Raw genomic sequence first — 20,194 nt, forward strand, 5'->3', positions numbered from 1 at the left:
TTTACCTTCCACTTAATCATCTGTTTATCAAAAACTGTGGTACATGTACACTGAGTATACCAAACATTAGGAACACCTTTTTAATATTAAGTTGCACTCCCCACAGCATGACGCTCCCAACACCATGCTTCAATGTAGGGATGGTGGCAGGTTTCCTCCAGACATGACGCTTGGCATTCAGGCCAAAGAGTTAAATTTTGGTTTCATCAGACCAGAGAATCTTGTTTCTCATGTTCTGAGAGTCCTTTTAGGTTCCTTTTGGCAAACTCCAAGCGGGCTGTCATGTGCCTTTTACTGAGGAGTGGCTTCCGTCTGGCCACTCTACCATAAAGGCCTGATTGGTGGAGTGCTGCAGAGATGGTTGTCCTTCCGAAAGGTTCTCCCATCTCCACAGAGGAACTCTGTCCGGGACGGCCAGCTCTAGTAAGAGTTGGGGTGGTTCCAAACTTCTTCCATTTAAGAATGATGGAGACCGCTGTGTTCTTGGGGACCTTCAATGATGCAGACATTTTTGGTAACCTTCCCCAGATCTGTGCCTTGACACAATCCTGTCTCAGAGCTCTACGAACAATTCCTTCAACCTCATGGCTTGGTTTTTGCTCTGACATGCACTGTCAACTGTGGGACCTTATATAATATAGACAGGTGTGTGCCTTTCCAAATCATGTCCAATCAATTGAATTTACCACAGGTGGACTCCAATCAAGTTATAGAAACATGTCATGGATGATCAATGGAAACAGGATGCACCTAAGCTCAATTTCGAGTCTCATAGCAAAGGGTCTGAATACTTATTTACATAAGGTATCTGTTTCTTATTTTTAATACATTTGCAAACATTTTTTTTAAATGATAGTTTTTCGCTTTGTCATTATGGGGTATTGTGTGTAGACTGATGAGGGAAAAAATCATGTAACAAAAATGTGGAAAAAGTCAAGGGGTTTGAATACCTTCCGAATGCACTGTATATTTTTCCGTCTGTCTGCATATTTCAAGACATGGCATATGAGGGTGAAGTGAGATACCCGATGAGTTGGACAATACTTTTCACATCAATCATCTTGAAAAAATGTAAACTTAACTGGAAATCAACCAATCCTCCATCGATAACACAATGGAAAGGTCAAATGTTGAAAGTGCGTGGGCGACGGAGAGAAACAAAATGGTGCAGTTTGAGGCCATGTGGCAGAGAGTGATGCGAGCGCTGGAGATGGGGGTGTGAGCAGGTGTGATGTCATTGATGTTTGTGTGCATTTGTATGCTGTCGTTTGGATGTGTATGTTTTTGTATTGTTTAAAAAATATATATATACAGTACCAGTCAAAAGGTTGGACACCTACTCATTCAAGGGTTTTTCTTATTTTTTTTACTATTTTCTACATTGTAGAATAACAGTGAAGACATCAAAACTAGGAAATAACACATATGGAATCATGTAGTAACCAAAAAAGTGCTAAACAAATCAAAATATATTTTAGATTCTTCAAAGTAGCCACCCTTTGCATTGATGACAGCTTTGCACACTCTTAGCTTTCTCTCAACCAGCTTCACCTGGAATGCTTTTCCAACAATATTGAAGGAGTTCCCACATATGCTGAGTACTTGTTGGCTGCTTTTCCTTCACTCTGCGGTCCAACTCATCCCAAACCATCTCAATTGGGTTGAGGTCGGGTGATTGTGGAGGTCAGGTCATCTGATGCAGTACTCCATCAATCTCCTTCTTGGTCAAATAACTCTTACACAGCCTGGAGGTGTGTTGGGTCATTGTCCTGTTGAAAAACAAATGATAGTCCCACTAAGCGCAAACCAGATGGGATGGAGTATCGCTGCAGAATGCTGTGGTAGCCATGCTGGTTAAGTGTGCCTTGAATTATAAATAAATCATTGACAGTGTCACCAGCAAAACACCCCCACACCATCACGCCTCCTTCTCTATGCTTCAGGGTGGGAACCACACATGCAGAGATAATCTGTTCACGTACTCTGCGTCTCACAAATACATTGGAACCAAAAATCTCAAATTTGGACTCATCAGACCAAAGGACAGATTTCCACCGGTCTAACATCCACTTCTCGTGTTTCTTGGCCCAAGCAAGTCTCTTCTTATTATTTGTGTCCTTTTAGTAGTGGTTTCTTTGCAGAAATTTGACCATGAATGCCTGATTCACACAGTCTCCTCTGAATAGTTGATGTTGAGATGTGACTGTTACTTGAACTCTGTGAAGCATTTATTTGGTTTGCAATCTGAGGTGCAGTTAACTCTAATGAACTTATCCTCTGCAGCAGAGGTAACTCTGGGTCATCCTTTCCTATGGCGGTCCTCCTGAGAGCCAGTTTCATCATAGCGCTTGATGGTTTTTGTGACTGCACTTGCACTTTCAAAGTTCTTGAAATTTTCCGCATTGACTGACCTTCATGTCTTAAAGTAATGATGGACTGTCGTTCTTGCCATTATATTGACTTGGTCTTTTACCCAATAGGGCTATCTTCTGTATACCACCCCTACCTTGCCACAACACAACACAACTGATTGGCTCAAATGCATTAAGAAAGAAAGAAATTCCACAAATTAACTTTTAACAAGGCACACCTGTTAATTGAAATGCATTCCAGGTGACTACCTCATGAAGCTGGTTGAGAGAATGCAATGTAGAAAATAGTAAAAAATAAAGTATAACCCTGGAATGAGTAGGTGTCCAAACTTTTGAATGGTACTGTATATAGAATATATATATTTTCCTTTATTATTTTCCTCTAACCATACCACCCCTCCCCTAGTTGGTGTAAACTAATGAACAATGACGCTTAGGCTTTTACTTTCAGCTTATACATACTATATACATTTTACGGACACAGTATATTTTACAATAGTTATTTTTTGTTCGTTTTTAGTCCAAGTCTTCAGCTACCCTCAACCCCTCCCATTGACCTCTGAAGACCATCCAGATTTCTATTTGCCATATTTTGTAACTGTGCTGTGAAGTTTCACAAAGGTTCTGAACCTTTCTATTATCATAGTTTCAACAGATTGTAAATTAAAGAAACATTTTTGCTAAGAGTATTATTAATCGATTGACTATGACTTTCTAAAGCACCCAGCAGCGCTATTTGCAGAGTTAGCTCCAGTTAAATCTTGCAATTCTTCAGCCATCCCTGAACTTGTGACCAAAAACAAGCTACATATGCACAGTAACAAAACAGATGATATAATGCTGGCCCATGTTGACTCCAACGCTTCCCACAGTTGTGTCAAATTGGTTGGTTGTCCTTTGGGTTGTGGACCATTCTTGATTCACACAGGAAACTGTTGAGCATGAAAAACCAAGCAGCGTTGCAGTTCTGGACACAAGCCTCTGAATGGCACGCACACACATTCCATGTGTTAAAAATCCTTCTTTAACCCGTCTCCTCCCCTTCATCTACACTGATTTGAAGTGGATTTAACAAGTGACATCAATAAGGGATCATAGACTGACCAGGTGATTCCAGGTAAAAGCTATGTCATGGAATGAGTTTGTATACTCAGTGTAGAAATAGCGCTTACACTGAGTCATAAACACGGAATCCAGTGCTTTGATTCAGACTGAAATGTGGACCAAATTTGGCTTGTAGGGCCCCCATCTGACGTGACCCATGCTTTTGTCTGTTGAACCTAACAATTATCTACAAAAAGGACCTGTTTAGTGTTTAGCCCTGCAGAGCATACAAATATACATTGTGTTCATGAGACACATTGTTATTTGCTTGAATTAAGCCCCAACAGAAGACCATAAATTAGAAAGTAATTGTTTAGCTCTTTTGCATTATTTATACCCAGGTGGACGTAGCTCTATAATAAGCTAGTGAATCGTGTATGGCGGTGATGGTGGATAACGTCCCAGAAGTGCTCTCTTTGTGGAACACACAATGCCTGAACCCAGGACACTCCCCTGTAGAGAGTTCCCAGGAGTTTCTAATTGTGTTTGCATCCTGGTTTTCTACGCCAATTCATCTCTCTCTGTCTCATTAGTTGTGCATGAGACGCGTGCTGCAAAAATTATTGGGCTGCGCTGAAAAATCGAATTTCTCATAATTCAATAAGATAAGAGCATTTCAAATGGACACAACTACTGTGGCCTACCGTACTAGTGCCAGAAAGCATATACGAAAAGCAGAAAGCATATATGAAAAGCAGAAAGCATATATGAAAAGCAGAAAGCATATATGAAAAGCAGAAAGCATATATGAAAAGCAGAAAGCATATATGAAAATGCATGTTACATGTATATTTTTACTTTTCCCTTAAAGGTCACCAGAAATGTGTCTGTGTATTTCCTTTATGTTTGAATTCCTGAAATCCTGTTTCCAGGTAAATACATTGGGTCAAAATACTGGATTGCTTATAGACTCCAACTAAAACGAACCAGAAGCATCTTCACAATTGATTTAATCAAAACAATTCATTATTGAAACCACTGATGTTTATTAGAAGTCGTTTTCCAGGAAAACGAACCAACGCCATCAACGGAAAAAATAGAACGAGGAAAAAAGCCATTTAAATGCAGAGGCAATTGCCAATCTAATTTGTACTTGTACCTGTAGGCGAGGACCGTTCTCATTTCATTAAGACGTTTGGAGGAAACGGCGTAAACATAACAGAGAAGGTCTGGAGTAAATGACACCCAAAATGGCTTCTTTCAACTGAAAAACTATAAATACGCTTGCAATAAAATGCACAGTAGCATGCATGCAGAAGGCTTTAGCAAGCAGGCGTTTTAACAGCCTTCCATGACAGGTACTAGGCAGGCAGGCTGACTGACTCTCCCCATTTAGGGCTTCATAACGGTGGCAGGATGATAGTAACAGTAGGACTGAGCAGGTAGATAGTGGCGGGCGGGCAGAGGGGGGAGGGGAGGGAGATGATGATGAATCTTTCATCATCTAATATTGCTTCTTCCCCAGCAGCCCATCCATCACATGTGGGGTGACAGTGTGGAATGATATCGCAGAGCCCTCGCATTACTGCTCCTTGAACCTTGTCTCATCCATCTCTCATCCTTCAGCAGGCCGCGCCGCTAAACATCAGCCGTGCCGTCGCACAACTTAGGCTACTGACTGGCCAGCCTGCAGCTCTGCTCTGACCCAGCCCCAAGCATCCACAGCCCCGGAGCCATTCTAATAGTAATTGATTTTCATTTATTGCCGATGCAGTCGACAATCTCCAAGGCAGTAGCTTGATCAAAAAATGGGGGGAGGAGGAGAAGGAGGAGCAGGGTAGGGGGAGGAAGGGGAGTGAGAAAAGAAAGGAGAGATGTATAGAGAGAGAAAAAAACGAGTGTGCTGCAGCAACTTCATTTTGTGCGGGAGGAAACGTTCACGTCCGCTCTGGCTTATTTTGAAGTTAATGATAAGCTCCGAGGCAAAAGATGACAGCGACTAGGCAGGCCTTGAAACAGCAAAGTGCACGCAGCAATCTACAGCTGACTGATGGCATTACAAGACGCAAAGGAGTGATCCCTTCCTCCACCTGTCTCCCCCACTTTACTTCCAGCATGTAGACACTGTTTGAGCTGATGGTATTAGACTATCATCTACAAGGTGACACAATCATTCTGCCTCTTAAAAACCTGTGGTTAAGAAGCAAACAGTCCAAAGACTGCTTGGAGTTCATTTCAGGTTAAATTTGCACACCACAAAATTACATTCTAAACCAATATTGTTAAAATTTGTTTTTTGTTCCCCTGTGCATTGGAATCAACCCAGTTCCATATTCATATCATATGTGTTGACGCGTTTCTCTTTTCTTGTGTGCCTTCCAAGTTCTTCCTTTGGCATCATTATGAGGCTTCATCAGAGTTTAACAATCTCTCTTTGAGCCTGTCAAGCAGGAGCCTTTCTTCAGTGGGGGAAGAGCTGGCAGGTACTGAGTTTAAATCTACTTTTAAGCAGAAAATATCTCCCAGCCTGCTCCTCAGCTGACAGTCGTGTCTGCCACCAATCAGCCAGTTTGTTTACGGCAGGGTGGCACACTGGCCCCCACACGCACACCCCGGGGGAGATGACAGCACACACTGTCTACACAACAATCAGAGTGTACACACACAATTGTGCATACATTCACATGCACAAGACAACATACTAGAACCTTTTAGATGAGGCACATATTCCCATGGATTCCTAATCATAAAGCCTTGGATAAGAAATACAATTGAAATACCATGTTGAGAATTGCACCTAAGGTCAACTCCGAAGTCTTTCAATAAGCCGTAAGAAACATCTCACAATCAAAGCCGTTAACGGGCTGCTTTTCCTGTGATTTGTTAAAGCGGAGCGCACCAGGCATGTTTGTTGTCGGCCCTGTTCCAATGAGCAGTATTGTCAATAAAGTTTTGTTTCTACTAGCAAGGGGGCAACATCATTACTCAAAGAACGCTGGGAGCTGCGCAAATCTCATGACGAAGTGAATTGTGTTCCGCTTGGTGTTGTTTCCCTCACCGCTGGGGGACACATAGATCAATAGTTCTTCGGTGAAAGGAATTTGCCACTTAAATTTTCATTTGTTACAAAGCGGACCAAAATTGCCGGCAGCATCCTCTGTCACTTCAGTTTTGGCAGAGGACCCACTAATAAACTGTTACCCTTAGGCCATAATCGACAACGGGCAACTCCTTGCCAGCTCTCATTATGGGCTGCCTGTATCAATGGCCCCAAAATTTCCTTTAAAATTACCATCTTTCGGATTGCTGTAGCAGGATGTCAGTTTTCAAGCGCCAGTGAGATATCGGACCTGTCAGTGCAGTTAATGTTCAACTCCCTTCTAACACCAGGGTTCTGGGGCCCTCTGGCCTGCGCTAACAATAGGATTTGCTTTACTGATGCAAGAAAACTGTCCCTCCCTTCCTCTGGGTTGGGAGCGGAGGTAGGAGCTGGGAAGATGCTACGATTGTCTGTATTAATTCTCTGTGTGGCTGGAGATATGCAGAGCAGCTGAGAGAGAGAAGTCTGCTGATTTGCGAGGTGTCTGTTGAAGCATGGCCCGTCGCCAAGCCTCTCTGCGCTCTCCACTGACCCCATCTGAGAAGTATTCCCACAAGCAGACTTCACACATCATGACATGAGAACTTGTGTATTTATTTTCCCTTTGGTGATTCTCATTTGAATATCCTAATAATATTCAAACTCCTCCATCTGAATAAACATATGCTAGTTGTGTTTTCCCTCACATATTTATCTTTGATTCGTGCATAATGTTTATGAAGAAATTTGGGGAATTTTTGCAACTGAGTCCAAAACCACAATTAACAGCTCTTAGACTTGAATAAGAGCCGCTACCAATCATTTATAAGGTAGTAAACAGATGTGCATGGATGTTCATCTGAGGAGGGAGCACATACCTCTGACGATGAGTCCGGCGAAATTGGACACACCAGATCCTCTCTCTGATTGGGTGACACATCGATAAAGGTCTTGGTCCAGATTAGTCACTTCCTTCAGTCTGAACGAGGCAGCGAACCGCCTGTGGTTGATGTTCTTAGTCGACGCCACGGGAATGTCCTCCCCATTTCTCCTCTGCGTGATAAAAACAAGGAAAAAAACATATCTGTTTGCACTCATTGGAAGGTCGTTACATTATCGGGAAGATGATGGCAGACATCAAATCTGGAGTCATTTCTTAAAAACAAACATGGCATCAAGGACGCATCAAGCTAGTAACACATACTGTAAAAGTGTATCTCAGAGGGATAAATGGGTTTGTTAAGCTGCCACTTCCTCTAAGGGCTTATCACGGTGAACGTTATCAGACAAGTTTGGTGTCGACAGCACTGTCTCTTTTACAGTTTCACCTCCACGACCGCCGGGCACCGAAATGGTCACATCGCCTCTCACACTTTCCCACCCAGTCATCCATGAGAGAAGTTATCCCTTATTCCCTCCCTACCTCCTTCTCTCCCTCCATCCCACTCTCCCTTCAACTCTGTGGACCTTATCAGTTCACCCTAGGCATTAGGCGGGGGCTTCGACAATGCAGTCACCTGAACAGTGATTTTCCCGCAGCCCTAGCTGACAAAATAGATTTTCCATTCTTTCATAATACACATTTCCCCAAAGAGACGTGGCATTGCCTTGAGTAGCGTATCGTATCTGAGATGGTGTAGAGAGGTGTTTGAGTTTTGAGGACACAATGCCAAGTGATATACCAAGTGATAGATTATAATTTGGTTGAATTTTGAACTCACTTTTTGTCTATTGGTGTGATACATGAACAATAGTATAATTGTTCATAATGAGTCCTGGTGTTCAGTGGTTATCCTGCCCTGCCCGCTCCCAGTCCCTACCTGCAGCCACAGTTTGTTGTTGTTGGCATCCCGGCCGGTAGCGATGCACTGGAAGGTAGCGTTCTGCCCCGCGTTGACTTCCACATCTCCCAGGCGCAGGAAGTGAGGCGATTTATCTACGGGGGAAGAAAACAATTACAGCAGTCATAAATGCAACGTACACGACATGATCAACGCAGCACCTCCCTCTTCTCGCCATGTCAGACAGCCAAGTCCTAATTACTAGCTTCTACCTCATCTGTCACACGGACACAGCCAGAGCTGAGAGGGTGAAATGGTACAGGTGAAAACACACACCACTGCTATGAACAGCCTGGATTATGACAATACGCACTAGCACCTCAGATCAAAAGATACTAGTGTTCCAAGAGGGCAGAGACATCAAAGAAAAGGAAACCTAGACTCACCGACATGAGGAGAAGGATGGAAGGAAGAAGAGACATTTGGAAGGAAGAATATTAACAAGCAAAGTTTTGATCTGGACAGCGAAATTATTCATGGTGATTTGGCTGGTTGGCAGTCCAGATGCCGTGTGGTAGTCTGGAGCACTGCCGGCGGTAACTGAGCACACATGACTAGGAGGAACATTTTACGAAAAGGAGCTAAACTCTTATCTGAACGCAACAGGACCACATGGTCAAAACGGTTGTCTGGCTCCCCACTGTTGTTAACATCCAGGGATCCTCGTTACATATTATCTAACGAGTCAAACGATGGCTTGGCCGTTCATACTTCGAATACATTAACTATGTCTATGTCAATGTATAGAGGCACCAAGTGTTCTCTCGGTAAGTTTAAAGATGCTGCATTTAACATTCCTTCAATAATCTTTCTTCAACTTGACTTTGAGGACGAAAACTCACTGCCTGTAGATGTTTTCTTTTAATGAATGTTTTGGAGTGATTGTGAATTTAATTGTGTTCTATAATCCAGCAGCGAATTCAAAACACAGCCAAAGGGTACTCCCCCAAATTAGCCTGTATACTACAGCGGAAAAACTGATGAGGCATATTTTATGCACAACCCATACATACAAAGAGACAGAATCTTAGACTGAGAGAGCACTACCTAGTGAGAGATCTAGAGGCGGCCGAGAAGTGAGGAAGAGGAGATCGAACAGTGAGATGATCCAATGGGCTAGTGCCATTCAAAAAAAGTCCCAACCATAGTGATTTAACTAGCTATGAGACGAAGGCGAAAATAGAGACTGAGAATCACAGTGTCAGCTAGGGCGTGTGCTTAGCTAGTTCATTATGATCAGTGCAATGGGTGGATAGAGAGGTGGGTGGTTCAGCACACCCTTGTTTCACACAGAGCTTAGTCAGGGATCCATTCTAGCCTCTCTGCCGCTGAAGAGCCACAAGCTCCTCGAGACAGGGATCAGAGCCAGTGGCCACTGATAACCAGGAGGATATGGTCATGCCAGACGTTTTGAACCAAGTGGTTTCATAGAAAGTGCAAAAGAAAACAACATTTGCTGATTAACCAGTTGGACCAAATCGGCAGCATTTGTTATTGAAGAGCGATCACGCACTTACTATGAATATGATTGTTTTCCTATAGTGCTCACTAAATACTTAACACTCCTTAAAAAACTAAAATGGGTTTCTCCAAAGTAATAAATGGGTAAATGTTTGAGGCCGAGGGATAATTATTATTGTTAAATCCAACTGAAATTACCCTCTGGAGCGACGGCATTAGCAGATTAGCTCCAAATTAGCCTGGGATGTATCGGTCTCCTGAATCAATCCACTTACCCCTCTGCCAAATGAGGGGTGGCTAGTGCTCAGTACTGAGCATTTCTCTGGATGCAGCTGTCAATTTAAATGAATGCTGCTACTGTGGAGGCTAGGGCTGTATCTCAAATGGCACCCTATTCGCTACATTGGGCCCTGGTCAAAAGTAGTGCACTACGTAGGGGATAGGGTGCCGTTTGGGATGCAAGCCTAGGAGGAGGTAGCGGGAGAAGACGCATGGCTGGACACACTGGACTGCACCAGTCTAGTCCTCAAAGGGTCCAGTGTCCCTAAACCAGCCATTTTACCCACCCTTTATAATTAACTGTCACAAAAGGTTGACTACACTGTTCAAAAGGATTACATTCCTAGTTAGTAGACCTCATCAGTGAAGGTGAAATCCCTACCCCCTGTGGTTGCTGGTGCTCCTAATTGGGATGCCTTTCCATTATTTAATCTAATCCTTTATCACCCTGGATAGACTAATCCAAATGAATCTAGACAAAACGGAAGTGAGGGAAAAATCAAAATATTACAATTTTCAGTTTGGGCCCTTTTGATGTGTACGAGTGAGTACAGAGCAAACAACTGTGGACACACTCACAACATTTTCTTAATAACAGTTCAATAATGAAAAGTTGATTTCCAATGACGTCTCAGAATCTTGGCATCTGTGGAAGCTGCCGGAAACATGCTTTCACTGTGTCTTTGTAAAACGGAATCTGGGTAAAAACATTTTTAAAACACTACTACGGTATATTTAATAGTCAGGTCATCGGCAAGCCAGGGATTTTTGAAAGTTAAAGTACTTCATTGTGCTGAAGTGGGTGGAAGCCAGCTATTACAACCCAGAAAGCCATGCTGAGAGAGCACAATTATCCTTTATTACACGGCTGATTCATTTATTCATGTATTTATTTATTCCATCCTCTGCCGACAGTCACTGATGTTTTCAAATGCAGGTCAGCCCACTCTATTGTCTTCCAGCAGCAAAACTTGCTCACTTCACCTTTCCCCTCAACCACAGTGTCACCTTACGTATCTTAATTTGCAAAGCAACAAAAAAATCCATCAGCAGCAATGCAGGAGTGTCTGGTAATCACTGCCTGTGTAATGACTTACCACATGGATAGCTCAAAACCTGGATGTCATCAATCGCAATGAAGCCTGTCTTCCCGTCAGAGACCTCCGCCTCAAATATGACCTGCCAGAGAGAGAGAGGGGGGGGGGGGGGGGGGGGGGCAGGATGTTTACAACACTCATTTCCATCAAATTTTCACAGATCGATCCCTAATGCGCCATCATTCTGCCCAAGACACTTGCAGGTTCCAACAGGCAGCCGTTTGGTATATCCGCTGCGGGCACTTTATGGTGCCATGGGATGTGATCGTAAACTGGGACAGAAATCATATTCTCCAGATAAAAAGTGAAGGGGGAATATAAATAAATCAACAGTCGATATAATTCTGTAAAAAATAAAATGTGTGGCTTGTGATTGCCACAGTAGCATGATTTCAATGTGAGGTGGAATGTTTTCCCCCCTTTCACTTCTTTTAAAGTAAGTCACTTATTTTGTGCCATGAGGCAAACAATGTGAATTCTAACACAAAGCAAAATGCAAGTGAAAGCTTTTAGAAGAAAAGTACTTATATAAACATTGATGTCATGAAGTAAAACATTTTTGACTGAACCTTGTAACACTGAGAAAGAAATCACACTCTTTACAAAAATTTGAAATTTCCTCAGGATGGTTATTGAATTCGCACATACCATACTGTAACCACGGAAAACATTTCAACTAAAATTCCACACAGTGGGAAATAATGACCACCTAAAAATACTTTCCTGTTAAGTTTTTGTCCTTACCCTCAGTCAGAGTCTTGCACACAAAGAGGGGAAAAAACGAACCAATTGTGTGGGCAGAACATACGGTTCAGCCTTAATAGGTTGACATACAATGACATACAATGTCAACCCCAGTTTAACGTTTATCCCTTTGTGTGGGGATAGCAGGCTATATGGTTAAATGGCTACAGTACATTGCAGTTGTCCATAGCTGCCCCCACATCAGGCTGTCAGAGAGGTGATTACAGTACTGAGGACGTCATGCTAATCAGAGCACTTACAGGGCCTGCTGTGGAGACTGGGGCTCAATGGCCCTCTGCTTTCATCCATCAATACAAATTGATGGTTGGGCCTCGTAGGCCTCTGGCAAATTATGGACAGTTGACCACTCACAGAAAATCGGGGTACTTTTTGGAACATACCCAGCTTCTTACAAAAAAATGTTGTCCATCGACCTAATCTGCACTTAGTATACATCCAACTGGCTTACATGGTTTTTACTACTCTGGACACATTCAAGTCAGTTAAGAACACATTCTTATTTACAATGACAGCCTACCGGGGAACAGTGGGTTAACAAGGGAACAGCCTTGTTCAGGGGCAGAACGACAGATTTGTACCTTGTCCGGTCGGGGGATTTGATCCAGCAACCTTTCGGTTACTGGCTTGACGCTCTAACCACTAGGCTACCTGCCGCCCCTAAACTGCAATGTACTGTAGCCATGTAACCACATACAGTGCCTTCAGAAAGTATCCACACCTTTTGACATTTTCAATTCACACCTGAATTGAAAATGGATTACATTTAGATTTGGTATACACAATACCCCATAATGTCAAAGTGGAATTATGTTCTTAGAATTATTTTGAAATTAATACAAAATGAAAAGCTGAAATGTCTTGAGTCAATAAGTATTCAACCCCATTCTTATGGCAAACCGAAATAAATTCAGGAGTAAAGATTTGCTTAACAAGTCACATAATAAGTTGCATGGACTCACTCTGTGTACAATAATTGTGTTTAACAAGATTTTTGAATGACAACCTCATCTCTGTACCCCACACATACAATTATCTGTAAGGTCACTCAGTCGATCAGTGAACTTCAAACACAGATTCAACCACAAAGACCAGGGAGATTTTCCAATGCCTCGCAAAGAAAAGGCACTGATTGGTAGAGGGGTAAAAAAAACTAAAGCAGACATTGAATATCCCTTTGAGCATGGATAAGTTATTAACTACACTTTGGATGATGTATCAATGCACCCAGTCACTAAAAAGGCTTCCTAACTCAGTTGCCAGAGAGGAAGGAAACCACGCAGGGATTTCACCATGAGGACAATGGTGACTTTAAAACAGTTACAGAGTTTAATGGCTGTGATAGGAGAAAACTTCGGATGGATCAACAACATTGTAGTTACTCCACAGTACTAACCTAAATGACAGAGTGAAAAGAAGAAAGCCTTACAAAATACAAATATTTAAAAAAATATATTCTGTTTGCAATAAGGCACTAAAGTAAAACTGCAAATAACTTGCTAAATAAATGTAATTTATGTCCTGAATACAAAGTGTTATGTTTGGGGCAAATCCAACACAACACTGAGTACCACTCTTCATATTTTCAAGCATGGTGGTAGCTGCTTGTCATCGGGTATGATTGTCATTGGCAAGGACTAGGGAGTTTTTTAAAAATAAAAATACATGGAATAGAGCTAAGCACAGGCAAAATACTAGAGGAAAACCTGATTCAGTCTGCTTTCCAACTGACACTGGGAGACCTTTCACCTTTCAGCAGGACAATACCCTAAAACACAAGGCCAAATATACACTGGAGTTGTTTACCAAGACGACATTGAATGTTCCTGAGTAGCCTAGTTACAGTTTTGAACTAAAATCGCCTTGAAAATCTATGTCAAGACTTGAAAATGCCTGTCTAGCAATGATCAACAACCAACTTGACAGAGCTTGAAGAATTAAAAAAAAAGTGCAAATATTATTCAATCCAGGTGTGCAAAGCTCTTAGAGACTTATCCAGAAAAACTAACAGATGTAATCGCTGCCAAAGGTGATTGTAACATGTATTGACTGATGGGCGTTAATTTGATTTATTTTATTTTACCTTTATTTAACCAGGTAGGCAACTTGAGAACAACTTCTCATTTACAACTGCGACCTGGCCAAGATAAAGCAAAGCAGTTCGACACATATAACAACACAGAGTTACACATGGAGTAAACAAAACATACAGTCAATAATACAGTAGAAAATACGTATATATACAATGTGAGCAAATGAGGTGAGATAAGGGAGGTAAAGGCAATAAATAGGCCATGGTGGCAAAGTAAATACAATATAGCAATTAAAACACTGTAATGGTAGATTTGACAGTAGATGAGTGTGCAAAGTAGAAATACTGGGGTGCAAAGGAGCAAAATAAATAAATAAATACAGTAGGGGAAGAGGTAGTTGTTTGGGCTATTTATAGATGGGCTATGTACAGGTGCAGTGATCTGTGAGCTGCTCTGACAGCTGGTGCTTATAGCTAGTGAGGGAGATAAGTGTTTCCAGTTTCAGAGATTTTTGTAGTTCGTTCCAGTCATTGGCAGCAGAGAACTGGAAGGAGAGGCGGCTAAAGGAGGAATTGGCTTTGGGGGTGACAAGTGAGATATACCTGCTGGAACGCGTGCTACGTGTGGGTGCAGCTATGGTGACCAGCGAGCAGAGATAAGGCGGGACTACCTAGCAGGGTCTTGTAGATGACCTGCAGCCAGTGGGTATGGCGACGAGTATGAAGCGAGGGCCAGCTAACGAGAACGTACAGGTCGCAGTCGTGGGTAGTATTTGGGGCTTTGGTGACAAAACGGATGGCACTGTGATAGACTGCATCCAATTTGTTGAGTAGGGTGTTGGAGGCTATTTTGTAAATGACATCGCCAAAGTCGAGGATCGGTAAGCTGGTCAGTTTTACGAGGGTATGTTTGGCAGCATGAGTGAAGGATGCTTTGTTGCGAAATAGGAAGCCAATTCTAGATTTAACTTTGGATTGGAGATGTTTTATGTGAGTCTGGAAGGAGAGTTTACAGTCTAACCAGACACCTAGGTATTTGTAGTTGTCTACATATTCTAAGTCAGAACTGTCCAGAGTAGTGATGCTGGAAGGGCGGGCCGGTGCAGGCAGCGATCGGTTGAAGAGCATGCATTTAGTTTTACTTGTATTTAAGAGCAGTTGGAGGCCACGGAAGGAGAGTTGTATGGCATTGAAGCTCGTCTGGAGGGTTGTTAACACAGTGTCCAAAGAAGGGCCAGAAGTATACAGAATGGTGTTGTCTGCGTAGAGGTGGATCAGAGACTCACCAGCAGCAAGAGCGACATCATTGATATATACAGAGAAGAGAGTCGGCCCAAGAATTGAACCCTGTGGCACCCCCATAGAGACTGCCAGAGGCCCGGACAACAGGCCCTCAGATTTGACACACTGAACTCTGTCGTAGAAGTAGTTGGTGAACCAGGCGAGGCAATCATTTGAGAAACCAAGGCTGTTGAGTCTGCCGATGAGGATGTGGTGATTGACAGAGTCCAAAGCCTTGGCCAGGTCAATGAATACGGCTGCACAGTATTGTTTCTTATCGATGGCGGTTAAGATATCATTTAGAACCTTGAGGGTGGCTGAGGTGCACCCATGACCAGCTCTGAAACCAGATTGCATAGCGTAGAAGGTACAATGGGATTCGAAATGGTCGGTGATCTGTTTGTTAACTTGGCTTTCGAAGACCTTAGAAAGGCAGGGTAGGATAGATATAGGTCTGTAGCAGTTTGGGTCAAGAGTGTCCCCCCCTTTGAAGAGGGGGATGACCGCAGCTGCTTTCCAATCTTTGGGAATCTTAGACGACACGAAAGAGAGGTTGAACAGGTTAGTAATAGGGGTTGCAACAATTTCGGCAGATAATTTTAGAAAGAAAGGGTCCAGATTGTCTAGCCCGGCTGATTTGTGGGGGTCCAGATTTTGCAGCTCTTTCAGAACATCAGCTGACTGGATTTGGGAGAAGGAGAAATGGGGAAGGCTTGGGTGAGTTGCTGTGGGGGGTGCAGTGCTGTTGACCGGGGTAGGGGTGGCCAGGTGGAAAGCATTGCCAGCTGTAGAAAAATGCTTATTGAAATTCTCAATTATAGTGGATTTATCGGTGGTGACAGAGTTTCCTATCCTCAGTGCAGTGGGCAGCTGGGAGGAGGTGCTCTTATTCTCCATGGACTTTACAATGTCCCAGAACTTTGAGTTTGTGTTGCAGGAAGCACATTTCTGCTTGAAAAAGCTAGCCTTGGCTTTTCTAACTGCCTGTTTATATTGGTTTCTAACTTCTCTAAAAAGTTGCATTTCACGGGGACTGTTCGATGCTAATGCAGAACGCCACAGGATGTTTTTGTATTGGTTAAGGGCAGTCAGGTCTGGAGAGAACCAAGGGCTATATCTGTTCCTGGTTCTAAATTTCTTGAATGGGACATGCTTATTTAAGATGGTGAGGAAGGCATTTAAAAAAAATAACCAGGCATCCTCTACTGACGGGATGAGGTCGATATCCTTCCAAGGATACCCGGGCCAGGTCGATTAGAAAGGCCTGCTCGCTGAATTGTTTCAGGGAGCGTTTGATAGTGATGAGTGGAGATCGTTTGACCGCTGACCAATTACGGATGCAGGCAATGAGGCAGTGATCGCTGAGATCTTGGTTGAAAACAGCAGAGGTGTATTTAGAGGGCAAGTTGGTTAGGATGACATCTATGAGGGTGCCTGTGTTTACAGCTTTGGGGTTGTACCTGGTAGGTTCATTGATAATTTGTGTGAGATTGAGGGCATCAAGCTTAGATTGTAGGATGGCCGGGGTGTTAAGCATGTCACAGTTTAGGTCACCTAGCAGCACGAGCTCTGAAGATAGATGGGGGGCAATCAGTTCACATATGGTATCCAGAGCACAGCTGGGGGCAGACGGTGGTCTATAGCAGGCGGCAACGGTGAGAGATTTGTTTTTAGAGAGGTGGATATTTAAAAGTAGAAGTTCAAATTGTTTGGGTACAGACCTGGATAGTAGGACAGAACTCTGCAGGCTATCTCTGCAGTAGATTGCAACACCGCCCCCTTTGGCCGTTCTATCTTGTCTGAAAATGTTGTAGTTATGGATGGAGATTTCAGAGATATTGGTGGTCTTCCTAAGCCAGGATTCAGACACGGCTAAGACATCTGGGTTGGCAGAGTGTACTAAAGCAGTGAATAAAACAAACTTAGGGAGGAGGCTTCTAATGTTAACATGCATGAAACCAAGGCTTTTACGGTTACAGAAGTCGTCAAAAGAGAGCGCCTGGGGAAATAGGAGTGGAGCTAGGCACTGCAGGACCTGGATTCACCTCTACATCACCAGAGGAACAGAGGAGGAGTAGGATAAGGGTACGGCTAAAAGCTATGAGAATTGGAAGTCTAGGACGTCCGGAACAGAGAGTAAAAGGAGCAGGTTTCTGGGGGCGATAAAATAGATTCAAGGTATAGTGTACAGACAAAGGTATGGTAGGATGTGAATACAGTGGAGGTAAAACTAGGCATTGAGTGATGATGAAAGAGAGATATTGTCTCTAGAAACATCATTGAAACCAGGTGATGTCATCGCATGTGTGGGTGGTGGAACTGAAGGGTTGGATAAGGTATAATGAGCAGGGCTAGAGGCTCTACAGTGAAATAAGCCAATAAACACTAACCAGAACAGCAATAATACTTATGTACATTTGATATTTATGGGGTATTGTGTGTAGATGAGAGAGAAAAAAAGCAATTTAATACATTTTCAATTCAGGTCGTAACAACAAAATGTGGAATAAATCAAGGGGTATGAATACTTTCTGAAGGCACTGTAAGTGTGTCACAGTGTTGGAAGGGCAATGGGAGAACAGATGTACATGTAGCTATAAGTGGTCAATTTAAAAGGATGTGCCTCCCCTTGAAGCGGATTATAGAAAATAACCCTCAAACCTCATGCACTTTGTTTTCCACTGAACACAACCTTTAATTCACCTTTCTTAGACTTCACAATTTGCTAAATCTACTGTGGGATCTAAGGACACTTTACGGCTGAATCCTGATCCCCCGAATTGCATTCTAAACATGCCTTTCAGCAGGAAAAGAGAGAGACCGAATCACCATTTACAATAATAGTTTGTGCCAGCTGCTGCCGAGCTCTAGCTTAATGATGGTATTTTGCTTTTAGCTGAGATTCATATCCTTTTAAGTGATCTCTCTCTTAATGCAGACGACATTTGCTAAACAAATCTCAAGCCAGCACTTGCGATAACTCCAATGAGAGGATTATGGTATAAATCTTTAAGCGAGCAGTGCAGTCAGGGCAGTCAGGGGAATCTGCCATGCTCCCAACCCCCCATTCTATATCGCTTTTCCACAACGAGTGGAAATTGACAGATGTACTGTATTCGATTACCAGCTTTTCCCCACAATAACGTAATAACATGCTCTTATTAGAGCCTGGTCGTACAACATAGATGAACAACAACTCATAATACTCTTGGAGGGAAAAGGTGAAAGTGTGGCCCTTCCGGAACTACCAATTGCAATTTTCAGTTGTGACAGTACAGAGAAAAGGTTGGCTATCATTGAAAATTTAACAAACAAGTTGAGATAAACAAAAAGAAAAAACTCCGCTGTGACACCCTGTGCTGGTGCAATTATCTTAACCGAGCTAGCTGCGACAGACTAGCCCTGATGTCACCAAGCCACAAGCCAGTAGGCTCACAGAGTGAACTCAGCATCAGCCCCCTGACAGCTCTTTAAAAAGAATACACTGCTCTCCTCCGGGTGAGGAGAAAATACTGACATGTTCACAGCACAGGCTGAGGATGACAGCCAATGGAATAAAAAACACTCACATCGGATATATCCAAATTGTTGGTTCATCTTGTTTACTCCATTTTGATTTGAGGAACTGAGGAGTTTCATCAGCAATCCAAGTCATACTGAGATAAAGTTAACTGGAAGTTAATTTAACCAAAATGTCTCCATAAACAGTCAGTAAATACAGAGAGTACTAAATGTCTCTGAAATCTGAAATACAACGAACCCAACTCAATGTCTAGAGCACTGAGGTTACCTTTCAGAGGCTGAATGCTGGGTAGCGCTTTGGACCAGCAGGTCTTGGCTAGAGGAGGAGAGGGAAGGAGAGGAGCTCTGTGGTCTAGGAGGGGGTGGCAGATGGACCTAGAGAAGGGTTTCCTGTCTGCTGGAGCCTCACATGGAGACATGCAGGGACAGAATCAGGGACGGACGGCCAGGCAGAGACTGCAGCTGGGCTGGAGCCTGCATTAAGCCTGCATGAGCTGCTCAAATGACCATGATGTCAGCAACTCCTGCCCTACCAGCTGGTATAGGTTGTGTGTGTGTGCGCGTGCGTGCGTGTGTGTGTGTGAGTGTGGGGGGATCATAAAGCATTTTTTTCTACCCCTTTCTCTAAAAAACAGAAAAATACAATCCATTGATTATAATTTCAACATACACGCAACCCACGCAGACATGTCTCAGGAACATCAAAACATGCGGCCCAATCATCGAGGCAAACTACGACCGTGACTTGGAAATATACAGAAAACACTGTCAGAGATGCAAACATGTGCGCGCACACACACACACACACACACACACACACACACACACACACACACACACACACAGACACAGACACAGACACAGACACAGACACAGACACAGACACAGACACAGACACACACAGACACAGACACAGACACAGACACAGACACAGACATAGACATAGACATAGACATAGACATAGACATAGACATAGACATAGACATAGACATAGACACAGACACAGACACAGACAAAAACACCCCTCTCTCTTGCCAGGCACCCACTCATCACATCACCCACCGGATGGGGGGGGGTGGGGGTCATTTGCTGTTCTCTTATCACTTCACCTGTCACAGAGAGGCCTGGCTAGGAGAGGAGGAGAGGCATTCTGCAGGGGATCTACACCCCCCTCCCTCCCATCTCCCATCTGCATTTATTCCGCTGATCATTACCACAGCAGTCAGAGTAAACACTGTCAGAAAAAAATACCACAATTGATACAAATGTGACGAGAGAAAAGCCTTTTATTTCCTTGGGAGCAGCCCGGGAGACGTCGTTCATCATGTCTATGGGGGGAGATGTGTGCCGAAATGTTTGCCTTTAAAGAAAGATGCAGTAACCTGTTTTCAGGGCTCCGATGTGATGTGCAGTGCTGCGAAGGC

General features: G+C 43.2%; 1 protein-coding gene across 1 annotated transcript in view; it reads right to left on the minus strand.

The window, feature by feature from the left end:
- The window catches only part of LOC120019690 (receptor-type tyrosine-protein phosphatase kappa), a 165,806-nt gene that overhangs the window by 66,200 nt on the left and 79,412 nt on the right, over window positions 1-20,194 (minus strand). The window contains exons 4-6 of the mRNA XM_038963078.1: window positions 11,174-11,255; window positions 8,316-8,431; window positions 7,374-7,548 (exon numbers count right to left, since the gene is read on the minus strand). Of these exons, the coding sequence (XP_038819006.1) occupies window positions 7,374-7,548; window positions 8,316-8,431; window positions 11,174-11,255 (373 nt within the window). The remainder of the gene's footprint in view (window positions 1-7,373; window positions 7,549-8,315; window positions 8,432-11,173; window positions 11,256-20,194) is intronic.

The sequence above is a fragment of the Salvelinus namaycush genome, chromosome 24 (genome assembly GCF_016432855.1).
Source record: "Salvelinus namaycush isolate Seneca chromosome 24, SaNama_1.0, whole genome shotgun sequence".
Lineage (NCBI taxonomy): Eukaryota > Metazoa > Chordata > Actinopteri > Salmoniformes > Salmonidae > Salvelinus > Salvelinus namaycush.